At 38.0% G+C, this 13246-nt stretch overlaps 2 protein-coding genes across 2 annotated transcripts; one reads left to right on the plus strand and one right to left on the minus strand.

The window, feature by feature from the left end:
- Positions 1-273: 273 nt before the first annotated feature.
- Positions 274-1852, plus strand: LOC113773086 (probable sugar phosphate/phosphate translocator At5g25400). The gene has a single exon (XM_027317619.1). It carries the CDS (start codon positions 490-492, stop codon positions 1540-1542), a length of 1053 nt encoding a protein of 350 aa, XP_027173420.1. The 5' UTR covers positions 274-489; the 3' UTR covers positions 1543-1852.
- Positions 1853-7670: 5818 nt separating this feature from the next.
- On the minus strand, positions 7671-11296 carry LOC113774744 (protein NRT1/ PTR FAMILY 6.2). Its single transcript, XM_027319353.1, has 6 exons — positions 10919-11296; positions 10710-10818; positions 9756-9973; positions 9069-9610; positions 8610-8953; positions 7671-8391 (listed from the first exon to the last, which is right to left on the minus strand). Exons 2-6 carry the CDS (start codon positions 10807-10809, stop codon positions 7859-7861), a joined length of 1737 nt encoding a protein of 578 aa, XP_027175154.1. The 5' UTR covers positions 10810-10818; positions 10919-11296; the 3' UTR covers positions 7671-7858.
- Between the last annotated feature and the right edge of the window lie 1950 nt (positions 11297-13246).

Raw genomic sequence — 13246 nt, forward strand, 5'->3', positions numbered from 1 at the left:
AATATCCTCATAGGAAAAGAAAAATTTTAATCAAATTCAATTAGATTCATGCACAATAAGATTTACTTGCCACAATAAGATTTAATTCAATTTTGTGAAGAAGATGTCTAAATACTACCGGATCATCCAAGCTCCACTTTTAATAATGCTCGGATGTATTTTCCAAGTTGTATTGTACATCGCATCCAATTCCCAACCAAATTAGTATAAACAAACTAAGTCAAACACTTCCCCAACACAAAATCCCACATTCACACAACTTCTTTAAGTCCCTCCCGTACTCATTCTCACTTTCCATATATTTTCCAACACCTGGCCCTCTTCCCCCCAAGCCCAACTCCTTCACCGTAACGCCTCCGCACCTCCTTTCTCATCTGCAAAAAATCCCACCTCAAAGTTCTCGAAAAAGGGTCACCAAAATTCCCAAGCATAAGGAAAATCTCCATAGCTTTCATCTGAGATTTTCTTTCACACAATAAAACTGCAACAATGGGGAAAGGAGGGGTTAGCGAAGGCGTTCTGAAGAAGATCATCTTGTCCTACACCTATGTGGCGATCTGGATCTTCTTATCCTTCACTGTTATCGTCTACAATAAGTACATCTTGGATCGCAAGATGTACAATTGGCCCTACCCGATTTCCCTGACCATGATCCACATGGCCTTTTGCTCCTCCTTAGCGTACCTTCTCGTCCGGGTCTTCAAGTTGGTTGAACCCGTTTCCATGTCTTGGGATCTCTATGTCAAATCTGTTGTCCCCATTGGTCTTCTTTATGCGGTATCTCTATGGCTTTCTAATTCTGCTTATATTTATTTGTCTGTTTCTTTCATCCAAATGCTCAAGGCCTTGATGCCCGTTGCTGTTTATTCAATTGGGATCCTTTTTAAGAAAGAGCAATTTAAGACTAATGTCATGGCTAATATGGTTTCCATCTCTGTTGGGGTTGCCATTGCTGCTTATGGGGAGGCCAAGTTCGATACCTGGGGGGTTATTTTGCAGCTTGGTGCTGTGGCTTTTGAGGCAACTAGGCTTGTTATGATTCAGATTTTGTTGAATTCAAAGGGGATCACCTTGAATCCAATTACTTCCCTGTACTATGTTGCGCCATGCTGTTTGGTTTTCTTGACTGTTCCTTGGTTGGTCGTGGAATATCCCGTGTTGAAGGAGACTTCAAGTTTCCATCTTGATTTTTTCGTATTTGGGACCAATTCTTTCTGTGCTTTTGCTCTGAATCTCGCGGTGTTTTTGCTCGTTGGAAAGACATCTGCTTTGACAATGAATGTGGCTGGTGTTGTTAAGGATTGGTTGTTGATCGCATTTTCATGGTCCGTGATTAAGGATGCAGTTACCTTGGTGAACTTGATTGGCTATGCTCTGGCTTTCTTGGGAGTCTGTTATTACAATCATGCTAAATTTGTGGCAATGAAGGCTAAGGAGGCTGAGGAAGCACAGAGGAAAGCTGCCCAAGCTGATGAAGAGGCTGGCAGGTTGCTTGAGGAAAGAGAGGAGTCTGGTGCTAAGAAGTCCGAGTCACAGGATTAATCTGTTGATCCCTGATTTGATCATGGTTATTTTGATAGGAGGGATATTAGCAAAGAATTGAAAGGAGAGGACTGGTTAGATTGTTCTCTTGGTATGCCATGTTAGGAGTTTCTTTTCACAATGTCCCTTTTTAGATTCCTAATTTATTGTTCGTTAATCTTGGGTATTAGCACGTCATGTTTTTGGTGATATGAGATTGATGTTCATTCTCAAATTGCCAAATCATGAACGTGGCTTGAGAATGACTTGAGGCGCTTTATTAGCTTTCTTTTGACATAATATTAATATATGAGAACTCTTTTTTTGCCAATGATCTGGATGGTTATTGGGTTTGTTGGATTAAGATTTCTTTTGTTGGCAATATTTTTTTTTTTTTTGGGTATAGAACATGCATTGATGCTCCACATTTCAACGGTTATCTAGGATTGATATCATGTGCAAGTTGTAGTTTGTGCCTGTGGATTTACCATATCTGTTCTTTTGGTGACTAGAATCTTATTAACCAAGTCAGAGTTTGGAATGCTTGAGTTACCTTATTATCCAGTTAGAGATGATACTGCTTCTAGTTGTGATGGTAAGAGCATATTTTGGCATCTTACTAGTTATATGGTAGACTCTTCGTTGCATTATTTGTTTTCCTAGATCTGTTATACTTGTTTCGCAGTTTTGGCTTCAGTTATTGTGCATGCATCGCCAGTCTCTGCTTTCTCAGAAACATTCACAATTGACTTGTACTGCATATTTTATTTATCTTTTTCCTTTTCTTGCTGGAAGTATGTTATGTATCCAGATGTCATTTCAGTTTCAGGTTTTGTGAGTTGTTTTTCTTCCCTGAGGAACTGTTTTAGAAAGTTAATTTGTTTTTTTGCCTTTATACCTTAGGCTATTAGTCATTAAAACATGAACTTGTAAGCATATTCTTCATTATTAATAAACTATTTCGTCTTCTTTAATTGTGATGAAAACACTTTTGATATAATTGTGCACCCTAAAGATTTGTTTTCCTGGACATTGACTCACTTAGGGAAAAAAAAAGCTTACAATCATGACAAGAGGAGATGACACAGAGATTTGTTTGACCATTACTTGGAAATACAGTTGTGCTCCTTATAAATGAGAAGAATTTGTTTACATTCATTTATTGATTATGCAGCGATCATCAATGTGTTTCTTCATATACAGACCAGTTATATGTCAACTTATCACATGGGGAATGTAGATTTATTTCTTTGCTTTTCGTCTGCCCCTATGGATCCCTTGAAGAATTACTGTTGAGGATTTGGATTGTGGTTTTAAAACCAATCATACCATGAGATCATGTTGTAATGTTTTAAAGGTAGCTGCAGAAATTCTGAAGGGCACTTGGATTTTCGTGAACTCTGTTTGGGCTTATGCAATTAGTATTACCTGATGATGTTGGTCAAACAAACCTTTAAAGTCAAGTTGCTCAAGTTTAATTCAGTGCTTGCTTCCATAAATATTCTCGTGGCCATCTGAGTTTTATTTTCCACTTCATTTTCGATTAAAAGGCAGTCTTTCAGACAGAAATATATCCCCAGACCAGGTCATTGAGCTGATTTACTTCAGCTTGTAGTTTTTGGCTTCTTTTACTCCTTTGTCATAGCTTGTCTGATATAACTTTTTTTTGTTTTTTAAATGTAAACTTAGCAGGAGAGGGCTGGGATTTAAGAAGCAGGGAGGGGGAAGGGGGATTACAACCCAGGACCTATAAGTTTACTTTTCTTGCATCAAGTCATGTTATCCTTTGCTTTATTCTTTTGTCCAAATTTTTCTGCAAATCACCTGAGCCTCCTTGCTAGAAGATGGGTGCTCCACTCTGCTCTGAAATTTCAGCAAATTCAAGCAGGGAATTTTCTACTTGCAGCCTATTTGAGCCTTAAGACTGGCTAATTCGTAAAATAGACAGCATACAATCTGGCTATTTACAGGATGTGTGGCTTATTATGCATAAAAATATATGCTAGGTATCTTGTAAAGTTACCAGTACATTGTCTGGTCGACAATCAACTGAGTTCTGATCACAAGATATAGAGAGCTCAATCTTAAGATCTATTTCAGATTTTCATGCTGGGGTCTTTGTCTAGCTGCGGACGTCCTCGCGTGCCACTTATAACCTTAGTGAAGGGATTGGCCATTCATCCGTTGCAAAATATATTCAGAAATCAGAGCATAATTTTTTTTTTTTTAAATCAGAATATAATTGATCCTTATGATGATTGCAAAGAGCACCTGAGGCTTTAAAGAGTTATCCACTTGCGTTATATTTTTCATGTGCCCTGTTTCCTCTGCAAAAAAGAAAGTCATTCGCCCTAGATTAAGATAGAATAGGTTATACAAATGTATCGTTGCTGACAAAAAAAAGACTTGATTGTCCATTTGAAGGTGCATTTTCTTGATAATTATGCCATTTACGTGTCACGCGTATCCAAGAAGTGTCTGACTTGAGTTCCTAAATTTTGAAACTTGTCGGTCTAAGTCTTGCTTTAAAGGTTTGGTTAGCTCCGCTGCTTATATGATCAAAAGGAAAGTAGTTTCAAGAGGAGTTTGTTGGGCTTGGCCCTCGGCCTTTATGGGTTTTGTCATTGCCAATTGGTCAGGAAATGGTAGTAATGGGCCAACCCATGAAGTATGTGAAAACATAGAAGCAAAGGAAATGTTTGTGTCAGTTGACATGATCAGTCAACATGTGCTCCGAAATGCTGCCATATAACCCTATCAAGGTCTTTGTGTGGCTGGGGATGGGGTTATATGAACTTTTCTTAGAAGAGAAATGAATGCTTCTTGCAGAGGCTCCGTCCTGGGCCGAGACACGTGGCAGCCAGGAAGGTCAGAGTTAGGCTCGGACCTCAGGCCCATGGCCACCATCTTGAGGCACACCGCACTAGGGCTCCGAAAGGTTCCAGAGAACAATCCCGCAGAGGGCGGGAAAGATCCCCCTCGACGCGGGATTGAGACTATTTTGGGCAGGTCCCGAAACGTACGGAGGTCGGACTTATCAGCAGGTATAAATGGTAACGCACATCCACTGTACAAGGTACGCTCACTACTGGCAAATTACCCCCGACTGTTTTATTCCTTGTGAATTCCACTCACCGGAAGACTAACTTGACCGTCGGAGTGCCCCCGAGGACAACCTCGGGGCTCCCCTGCTAGTTATCCTATAGATCTCTTCTCGTTTATTTTGCAGGGCTTGGACACGTTCTTATCATCGGTACGCCGAACTCATCAGGTCAGCTCGGTCCGGGGAAGGTCAGCGCTTCTTCACTTCTCAAAAAGAAAAGAAAAGAAAAAAAATTGTGTACCTGACAGCCGACAGGTATCCGTCATCCACAAATTGTGCGAAGATAGGAATTTTGCATTATCAATCAAACGATTGCATGGATCGGTTGAAGGAACGGAACCTTTTTCCTCAGCATCAATCACGCCACTCTGCCAGCATAATAGTGAGTAATAAGATTGCAAGACCCATTTCTAGGCAACGCCTTTATCAATATGCTGTCCCGACCTTTCCTTCCGCTGAACTGCGACGGTATCTTTGGCGTCGTCCACGTCTGGAGCTTTGACCCTCAGGCTCAGGACAGGAGAGATCCCATACCTCGACCTTCAACCTTTTGCGGGACGAGGTGGTCAACGCATCGTACAGGGGCGTAGATGAAAGCTTGACTAGCTGCTGCTATAATTCAAAATATTCCCTTTAAGTTGGGCAAACTGTTGAAAAGTCAAAGCACGCATTGTGATATGACATTGAAGAGTTGAACATCGTCGGCTTAGAACAAAAAAACATGATGTGGTTCGCTAGTACTACTCAACAAGTCAGTTCTGTTTTGTTTTTTTACCACCTGCTATTCATAATAATATTCATATATTTTTTAGCAATTTTTTTTGACTTTCATTTATGTATATCTACATCTATACCATATTAAAAGTACCAATGCAATTTGGTGATTCAATCTTTACTTTTTAATGATAACTTTACTACAAAATAATTAATAGTACTTCACTACGAATCCAAATTACATTATTGCTATTTTAGGTTTATTTTTTTGCGGGTATTTATTTATTCTAAGAAGAGAATTTGGAGTATAGTTAGACCTGAAATGGAATGTTTTTCTCCCCACATTATACACGAGTGAGTGGCGTTGTTTGTATGGATAAGGAATCCTAAGAAATTAGAAAACAAAATTCTCAAGAAATATATATTTTTTATATTCGGAATTGAAATTCGAAAAATCCATATGGAAAAAGGGAACCATCGCATCGATTTCGATTGGAATGAAAGCATATCAGTGACAGAAATCCAAACGACAACTCAGTTTAATATAAGGTTGTTAACAATTGCTTTTTGATGTATTACTATAATGGTCACCAAAAAGATGAAATTATTTGTGGCTGGCTGTGATTATTTGTCTCCCGAATGTATGGTTTAAGAGACACATGTACGAGGGAACGTTCTTCTTCTTCTTCAAGTGCAATAATGCAGTGTTAGAAATCGATACGACTGACTTTTTGCACCTCCATTCGACTCTCGTAGACCTTTCGTTGTAACAGTGCAACATTATGACTTTTTTTTTTATTTCTTGTATGCACCTACCTTAATACTCCTTCGGAAACAGCAAATTGTAACTTTGACATTTTTGTTCCTTTCACGATAACTATTGTATAATCTAAAGAGATTCTATTTGGAGTCTAAAGAGACTGTACTTGGAGTTAACAGATATACAGACCTTACTACATTAAAAAAGTGTTTTGATACAATCTTTAAATTTTTTTTGCTATAATTAAGATTTAAACATCCACCTATAGTCCAAAGAAGGACTTAAGACCTTCCCTGGTGATTACTGAGCCAAGTTTAGTGGTTAGCAAATTGTAACTTTGACTGAAATGCAAAATTTCTTTCCCAAATCCAAGATTTCCCTCATTTTCCAGGGACCCTTCACAAAGATTTATCCATTCTAGCGAGAGCGAGAAGTGAAGCAAATAGGGTTAAATTTGACTTGTTTGTCTTTCCTGCGCGAGCGAGAGCAACCTTCAGCTGAAGATAAAATATTCTTCACAATCGCTCATAATTCGCTGAAGGACAAGCCCTTTCTTTCTGTAACAAAAAGATTCCAAATTACCGGTGCAGATTATTGACAGAGAAGGTTTTCAACTTTGACGTACGTAGTACACAAATCATCAAATCACCATCCAATCGTAGCACTGGTCAAATTCACTAGTAGTAATAAACTTCTGATGTCAATTTTGAATTGGCTAAATTCAGTCAAGAACTATCTGTTCAAAATGGTAAAAATGTGGAGTTTTTAAACTGGTTACTACTAATTTTCTTTTCTTTTCTTTTTTTACTATTTCAATGTCATGCAATTTATCAATATCAAAATAAATTAAATATACTGTTGGCATAAATAGTAAATCAATTCTAAGAAAAAATAGAAGTTTGTATGCTATTGTTTAGTGGCGATATTTTAGTCAAGTCAAGTTTTATTATTTATATTATGGTAGTTTTATTGTTTAGGAATGGGTATTTTATTAGTTGATTTGCTGTGGTCGTCAAGACTTGTTTATTAATTCATATAATTTATAAATAGGGAGTATCATTACTGTTATCAGTTAAACAGAGTGAAAATTTGAAAGTATCATTATGGCGTGTGATTATTGATAAATTTGAGAGTATTATTCCTCTTCTCCCACGCTTTTTTTTTTTTACTATACAAATGTCATCACTTATTAAATCTGTATCTGTACGCATACTTTTTATGTGTGTAAGTCAGCCTCCCCTTGTGTGTTTGCGAGTGTATTAATTCAATCTTTCCAATTATGATTTTTTGGATTTAAACAAATATTAAAATCTGCTGAACAGAGGATAAATAGATCGAAACTCATCCAATTCACTTTCCGGTCCAATTTGGAATCTCCAAACCAAAAAAAAGAATACTGAAATTTAATCTAATAGTATGTCTACAAAAATTAATTCTATTCCTGTACCGAATATCGCTGAGTAATGTAACATCCCATGTATTCGTCGCAAAAAGGATCAAAATTACCCACAGTTCTGACACTTGAAGGTGGACTTAAAATAAAATACTCGAGAACTGGATTGGAATGGAAAGTAAAAAAAAGAAGAAGAACGAGATTCTTGCAGCCAATAACCATACATTCTTTCCAAATCCAAATGGATTTATTACAGTCATTGACCAACTCACTATATATTAAGAAAAGGACAAGCGAACTTCAAAATCGTCATCCTTGTCTGCCTACAAGGGTAGGTCACTGGAGGAGACGTTTTGGCTAAACATCACTAACATTTCTCCTCAGCACCGGCACCGTTGGCAACATTGCCCATTTCCATGGCAGGATTTGGCTTCTTAGGCTTGTACCAAACTGCACAGATGCTATATACTACGAAATTTATGACGCCCAGTACTGCTAGAAGTGCATAGAAGAGATCGAGCCTTCCATAGTTAATTTTATCGGCTAGCCATCCTTCACCACGATGGCTTCTTGTCGCCCCCTTCACTATGGATACAAGCATGCTACTGAAAAAGAAACCAAGTGATAGAGTTGTCAAGAAGAGGCCCGTGCTCATGGTTTTCATTCCTTTGGGCGATTGTGTTATGAAAAAATCAAGCTGTCCGGTATAGATGAATGCTTCTCCAGAACCAACCAGAAAGAACTGTGGGATCAGAAGAAACACGCTTATGGGCAATGTTGCAGTGGTTCGCCCGGCGGATTTTGCGACCGACAATCTTTTCATCTCAACTAGAGCAGCAGCTGCCATCCCGATCGTCGAGAGTACCAGACCTATAGCTATTCTCTGTAGGCTAGTGAAACCTGCGGCCCACAAATGATACCCACACAAAAATTTTGGGTTAAGAGGTATACTTAATGATTACAATGGGACCCGAGACATAATGCTTAGCGAAAAGGTTCGACCACTTTAATTTGTCAACCCTTGCTCCGGAATGAATGAGTCTATTACGTTATTTTATAGCATAAAATTACTATACAATAATTTGCCCGTACAGTGAAAAATTTTGCTGTGCCTCTACCTGGTTTGCCTTTCCATTTCTTCCAAAATGGCATAATGAGACGGTCATAGACTCCCAACGTGATCAAAATGGCTGCTACAAAAAATACAGTGAGTGATCCTGCTGGAATTTGGAAATTGCCAATTGATCTCTCCATGGTGGATGCTTGGTCAACGGAAAAGGTGATCATCTGTGCATAAGTCGTCCAGAAAATGATTGTTGTGGCCCAAATGGGAAGTAGTCTGGCCATCATTTTCACTTCTTCCACTCTTGTCACTGTGCATAGATTCCAAGGATTTGGAGATGCAGCAACTTTTTTCTCAGAGAAATCATCTTCTGCAACAATAGCAGCCTTATCCAGGAATCTAAACCGAAAAAAGAAGAAGAGGAAGAAATCGCGATATTATTAGCGAAGTTTGGCGCTAGCAAAGATACGAAATATAGCAATACCATGTTGATCACAAAAATACACGTACTAACCTAAACTGATCAGTGTGCTGGATTCTTGAGGCTTCATGATTTGTTTCGTATAACATGTTAATGTCGTAAGGAACATTCATCTTCCTCTTTCTTATAGCGGCTGCAATAACTTGAAAGATTTGGACTACAGGGCTCCTTACTGTTTTCTTATACCTGTATCTTCTTGTCCCCGAAAAGAAGATAAAGATGGCTATGAACATTGACAAGGAGCAAATACCATATGCCAGGCTTCGACTAACATTGTCTTCTAGGTAAACAAGGACAGTAACTGCCGCGAGTGTTCCTATACTGATGAACAAAAAGAACCTGTTGAAGAAATAAGCCATCTGTGACTTCTCCTTTTCATCTCTCTCGTCGAATTGATCACTTCCAAATCCTGAAACGCTTGATTTGAGGCCACCTGTCCCCAGTGCAATAAGATATAGAGCAAGGTACAGCATTCCCATTTGTAATCCGTTGGCTGTTTGGCAGTTGGCATGAGCAGCACAAGGTGGAGGCCGCAGCTGGGGTACTTTTGTTGTTATTGCTAGCATGCCAGTTCCCTAAATCATTTTTCGTTTTTGTCAGTGTGGAAACTTTTCAAAAAATTTGTACCACCCCCCCTCCGAAAATAAAAAAGAAAGAACAAAGAAAGAAAGTATGAGTGATTTTTTATTCAATGGACAATCGAAGTACATATGCACTCACCATTGCTTGTATTGTTGAGAAAATAGCAATAGTCTTGTATCTGCCCAGGAAAGAGTCGGCAAGAAAGCCTCCAAGCAAACACAGAAGAAAGGAAGTTCCCATGAAATCTGTGACAGTATTGGCTGAAACTGCACTAGGCAGATGCATGGTTCCACCGAGGTACGTAACAAGGTTCACCGCTATTCCCATTGTTGAAAGCCTCTCGCAGATTTCAATTCCTTTATGTTTTCCAGCCCCAAAATAAAAATAAAAATCGGACCAGAGATTTCAGCCTAAACTTCTCAAATTTTAATGCAGTTAAAAAAAAAGAAGAAGAAAGCTTTTGACTAAAACCAATGCAATTTGGACATACGTATGAATGTCAGACAAAAGTAACATGCTCAAGCAACGTGCTTTTTTGTCTTTTGGAACAGCTTAATTATAAGATCATCAATCTTTCAACTATCGTATTTTATGAAGAAAAAAACTTATAATGAATAAATTAGACCATAAACGTTTTGATTTACGTAACTCTTAAAAGTTAAACCACGTAGAATAGAAGAAAGTATAATACCAATTACAAATCAGTCTAGAAGAAGTTGGCATCGCCCTTTTTTAATATACATATACAAAGGACCACGTCTCCGATGGTAAATGAACCATTAAATTTCAAGACATTTCCTTGGACCACCACGGTATCTGGCCGGAAATGAACCACTTGTTCACGACGCTTTTCAACCGCAAGCTTAATCTAGTAATGGCATCGCAAAAAGGGCAAAAAAAATGATAACATGTCTGACATGATCATGAATTCAAAATGAAGATTGCACAGCAGTATTATTGTAAGCTGGTCAGTTTTTAGTATTTCCGCTTAAATTCTGTATCATTTCACCTTCTCAACATTGAAGCAGAATGGCACTTGCAGTACTGGGATAGCTAAATTTGGTTTAGTTATGAAACGAGGAGAATACAAACCTAAGATAAGTGCAGCGGGGACCCAACCACCAGTTTTACTCTTGTCAGCAGGGAAGCCCTCGTGGTCAACCGCATCTGCAGCAATAGTAGTACTGCTCATCTTTCTCTCCTGCAATGCAACTTGGTTATGTACTACGTTAACAGCACAATGAAGAACTTGTTTTGACTTTTGATGCAGAAGTTAAAAGGCAGCTAATGCTCAAGCTCACCGAGTATTTTTTGCACGATTCTTGAGTACGGGAAAAAGATCAAATTTGAAAAGCTGAAGGGTAAGGCAAGAAAACTACAATTGAAGAAACTTCTTTATTCTTCAAACATGTCAAACTTGAATGAGTAATGAATGTCTCAAGGGAAGTAGGCCTTTTATAGGCAAACTTTTCGAACCAAATATGAGCCTCCAATACTTATTTGACACAAATCAATGGTAGGAATTAATTGGGCCTATCCCAATTGTGAACAGAAGCTTCTAGGACGATTGGTGATCCTTATCAGATATGTTTCTGTACGAAAATGAGGAAATTAAAGGTGATGTTGAGTTGTTGAAGTGGAAGGTAAGATGGGAAAAATTTTGGAAACTCTGGAACATCCATTTCTCAATCACAACACAAAGGTGCTTCAATTATCTCACCTATTACTCTGTTTCAAATTGTCTCTGGGTGTGTTTCTGGCATGGAAGTTGTGAACCACAGTACACATATGGATCTTTCAATCTACCTTTGATGGGTAAGTGCTTTTGCAACCCCACACCCACATATATGTGCCAAAAGGCTTCAACTTTTGTTTTTCACCTATTGTGTCTCTGTCTCGGCTATGGTCAAGAAACACAATGCCAATGTATGGGGAGGGAATGTATTTGATATGTAACCTCCGCCGTTAATTGATAATAAGTAGATAATGTTTCTGTTTTGTGGATTTGGCATGAAAGTCATCCTCCTGGAATATAATCGCGCTCTCCCTGCCCTACAAATGCACAAAAATCAGTAGGAGACTTGCCGACCGCCACCTTTGTACTTACTCCTCAATAATTCAGTTAACAGTTACATATATGAATATAAATATTATGTGATTATTCACCAATAAAATGGTTGTGTATGCATCATCTATCATTTTGCATGATGAATGTGCATCTTGACGCATTGTTGTTGTCATGGTGTTCTTTCGAATAATACTACTATCATCTCAACATAGATGATCAATCACAGAGCATCTACGTACGATGCTCATGCTTTGATGCATATATATATATATATATATGTATAGTAATGACTACTATATATTGCCAATCTCCAACTGCTCCATTGATGTAGATGTATCTGTCGTTGTATTATTCCCATGCAGCATTAATTATTTTTTCACAATTTTACCCCATGCAGCATTTAGTTTGGTGGGAGTTAGTTTGCATTGCTTTTGGTCTAGTAAAACAGCACCATTTAGTACTCTAGTGAGAGAAAATATGGGTGAATTGGACAAATAATGAGGGTACAAAAGGAAAGTAGTGTATAGATTTAAACAATGAAAAACTTTTCTTAATTGGTGTGCAAAACCTTAAACGTCAGTTATAAAAAAAGGGAGGGAGTATGTTGGTAATCCTCTTCCCTGAACTCAAAAGCATATATGATATGTGTATTAACAAAGCTACACGCACAAATTTGTATGCATAAAAGTTTTTGCAAATGCTTATACCTTTGCTCCGTAATTGTCATCAATAATTGTACAGGATGATTCTAAACAGCTCGATGCCACACAAGCTAGTTTGGGGTTTCTGGGTTCTTTGTCCCACGTTGTGGGCCAATATCTATCCCACATTTCATATGAAGATATATTTTACATACTTTTGAAAAATAATAATGCTGCAAGTAATTACATAGCCAAGGAAATAGAGAGTAATCTTGAAAAAAAAAAAAAAGATAGGGAAGTTTCCACTGTCATCGATATTATGAATCGTTTACAATCCATAAAAGAACCGGTGGTAATAAAAAAGTTGATTTACTTTTGAAGGACGATTTTGTGTGACGTTTCGAAAATTCTTTCTTTTGTGAGTCAAGGAATTTCACCGTACTGGAAAAAATTCGGCCGACTCCCACTTCCTTTATTATATGCCGAATGTTGCAGTTTGATTGCTTCTTTAGGGGTCACAATCTTGCCTGCAGGTCGCGGTTCATAATCAAACATCCCACGATACATGCGTCTTTGAGTTCCATACTTCCACTGACTTTGTAACACCGAAACCAGCTCAACTACGACGTTGCATATGAAAGTTTGATTACCACAAAAATAAAAGAAACAGAAAAAAAAAAAAAAAAAGTCAAGGGGCATGTGACAATTGTTTTAAGTAGCGGTGCAATTGAGTCGATTTGGGACTACGAGTTGTAAAACTCAGTGTTCAAACTTTTCGAGTTCTTGAAAGCTAAACTCAAACTCAAACTCGATTTTGTTTCATCTTATTCGAACTTAAACTCGAGTTTGATCAAATTAAGTTTAATCAAGAGCTCAATTTTTCACTTCAATCGAGTTTAAATAATATAAATTTATAATTT

This window comes from Coffea eugenioides, chromosome 6 (genome assembly GCF_003713205.1).
Source record: "Coffea eugenioides isolate CCC68of chromosome 6, Ceug_1.0, whole genome shotgun sequence".
In the NCBI taxonomy this organism is placed as follows: Eukaryota; Viridiplantae; Streptophyta; class Magnoliopsida; order Gentianales; family Rubiaceae; genus Coffea; species Coffea eugenioides.

Bases quoted from the DNA above. Each gene is read 5' to 3' on its own strand.
- LOC113773086 (XM_027317619.1), top strand. From the start codon at position 490: ATGGGGAAAGGAGGGGTTAGCGAAGGCGTTCTGAAGAAGATCATCTTG.
- LOC113774744 (XM_027319353.1), bottom strand. From the start codon at position 10,809: ATGAGCAGTACTACTATTGCTGCAGATGCGGTTGACCACGAGGGCTTC. The intron at 9,974-10,709 runs GTTTGTATTCTC...GAAAACATAAAG, and splicing joins CCCCGCTGCACTTATCTTAG to GAATTGAAATCTGCGAGAGG. The intron at 8,392-8,609 runs GTAGAGGCACAG...TGTGGGCCGCAG, and splicing joins GAAATGGAAAGGCAAACCAG to GTTTCACTAGCCTACAGAGA.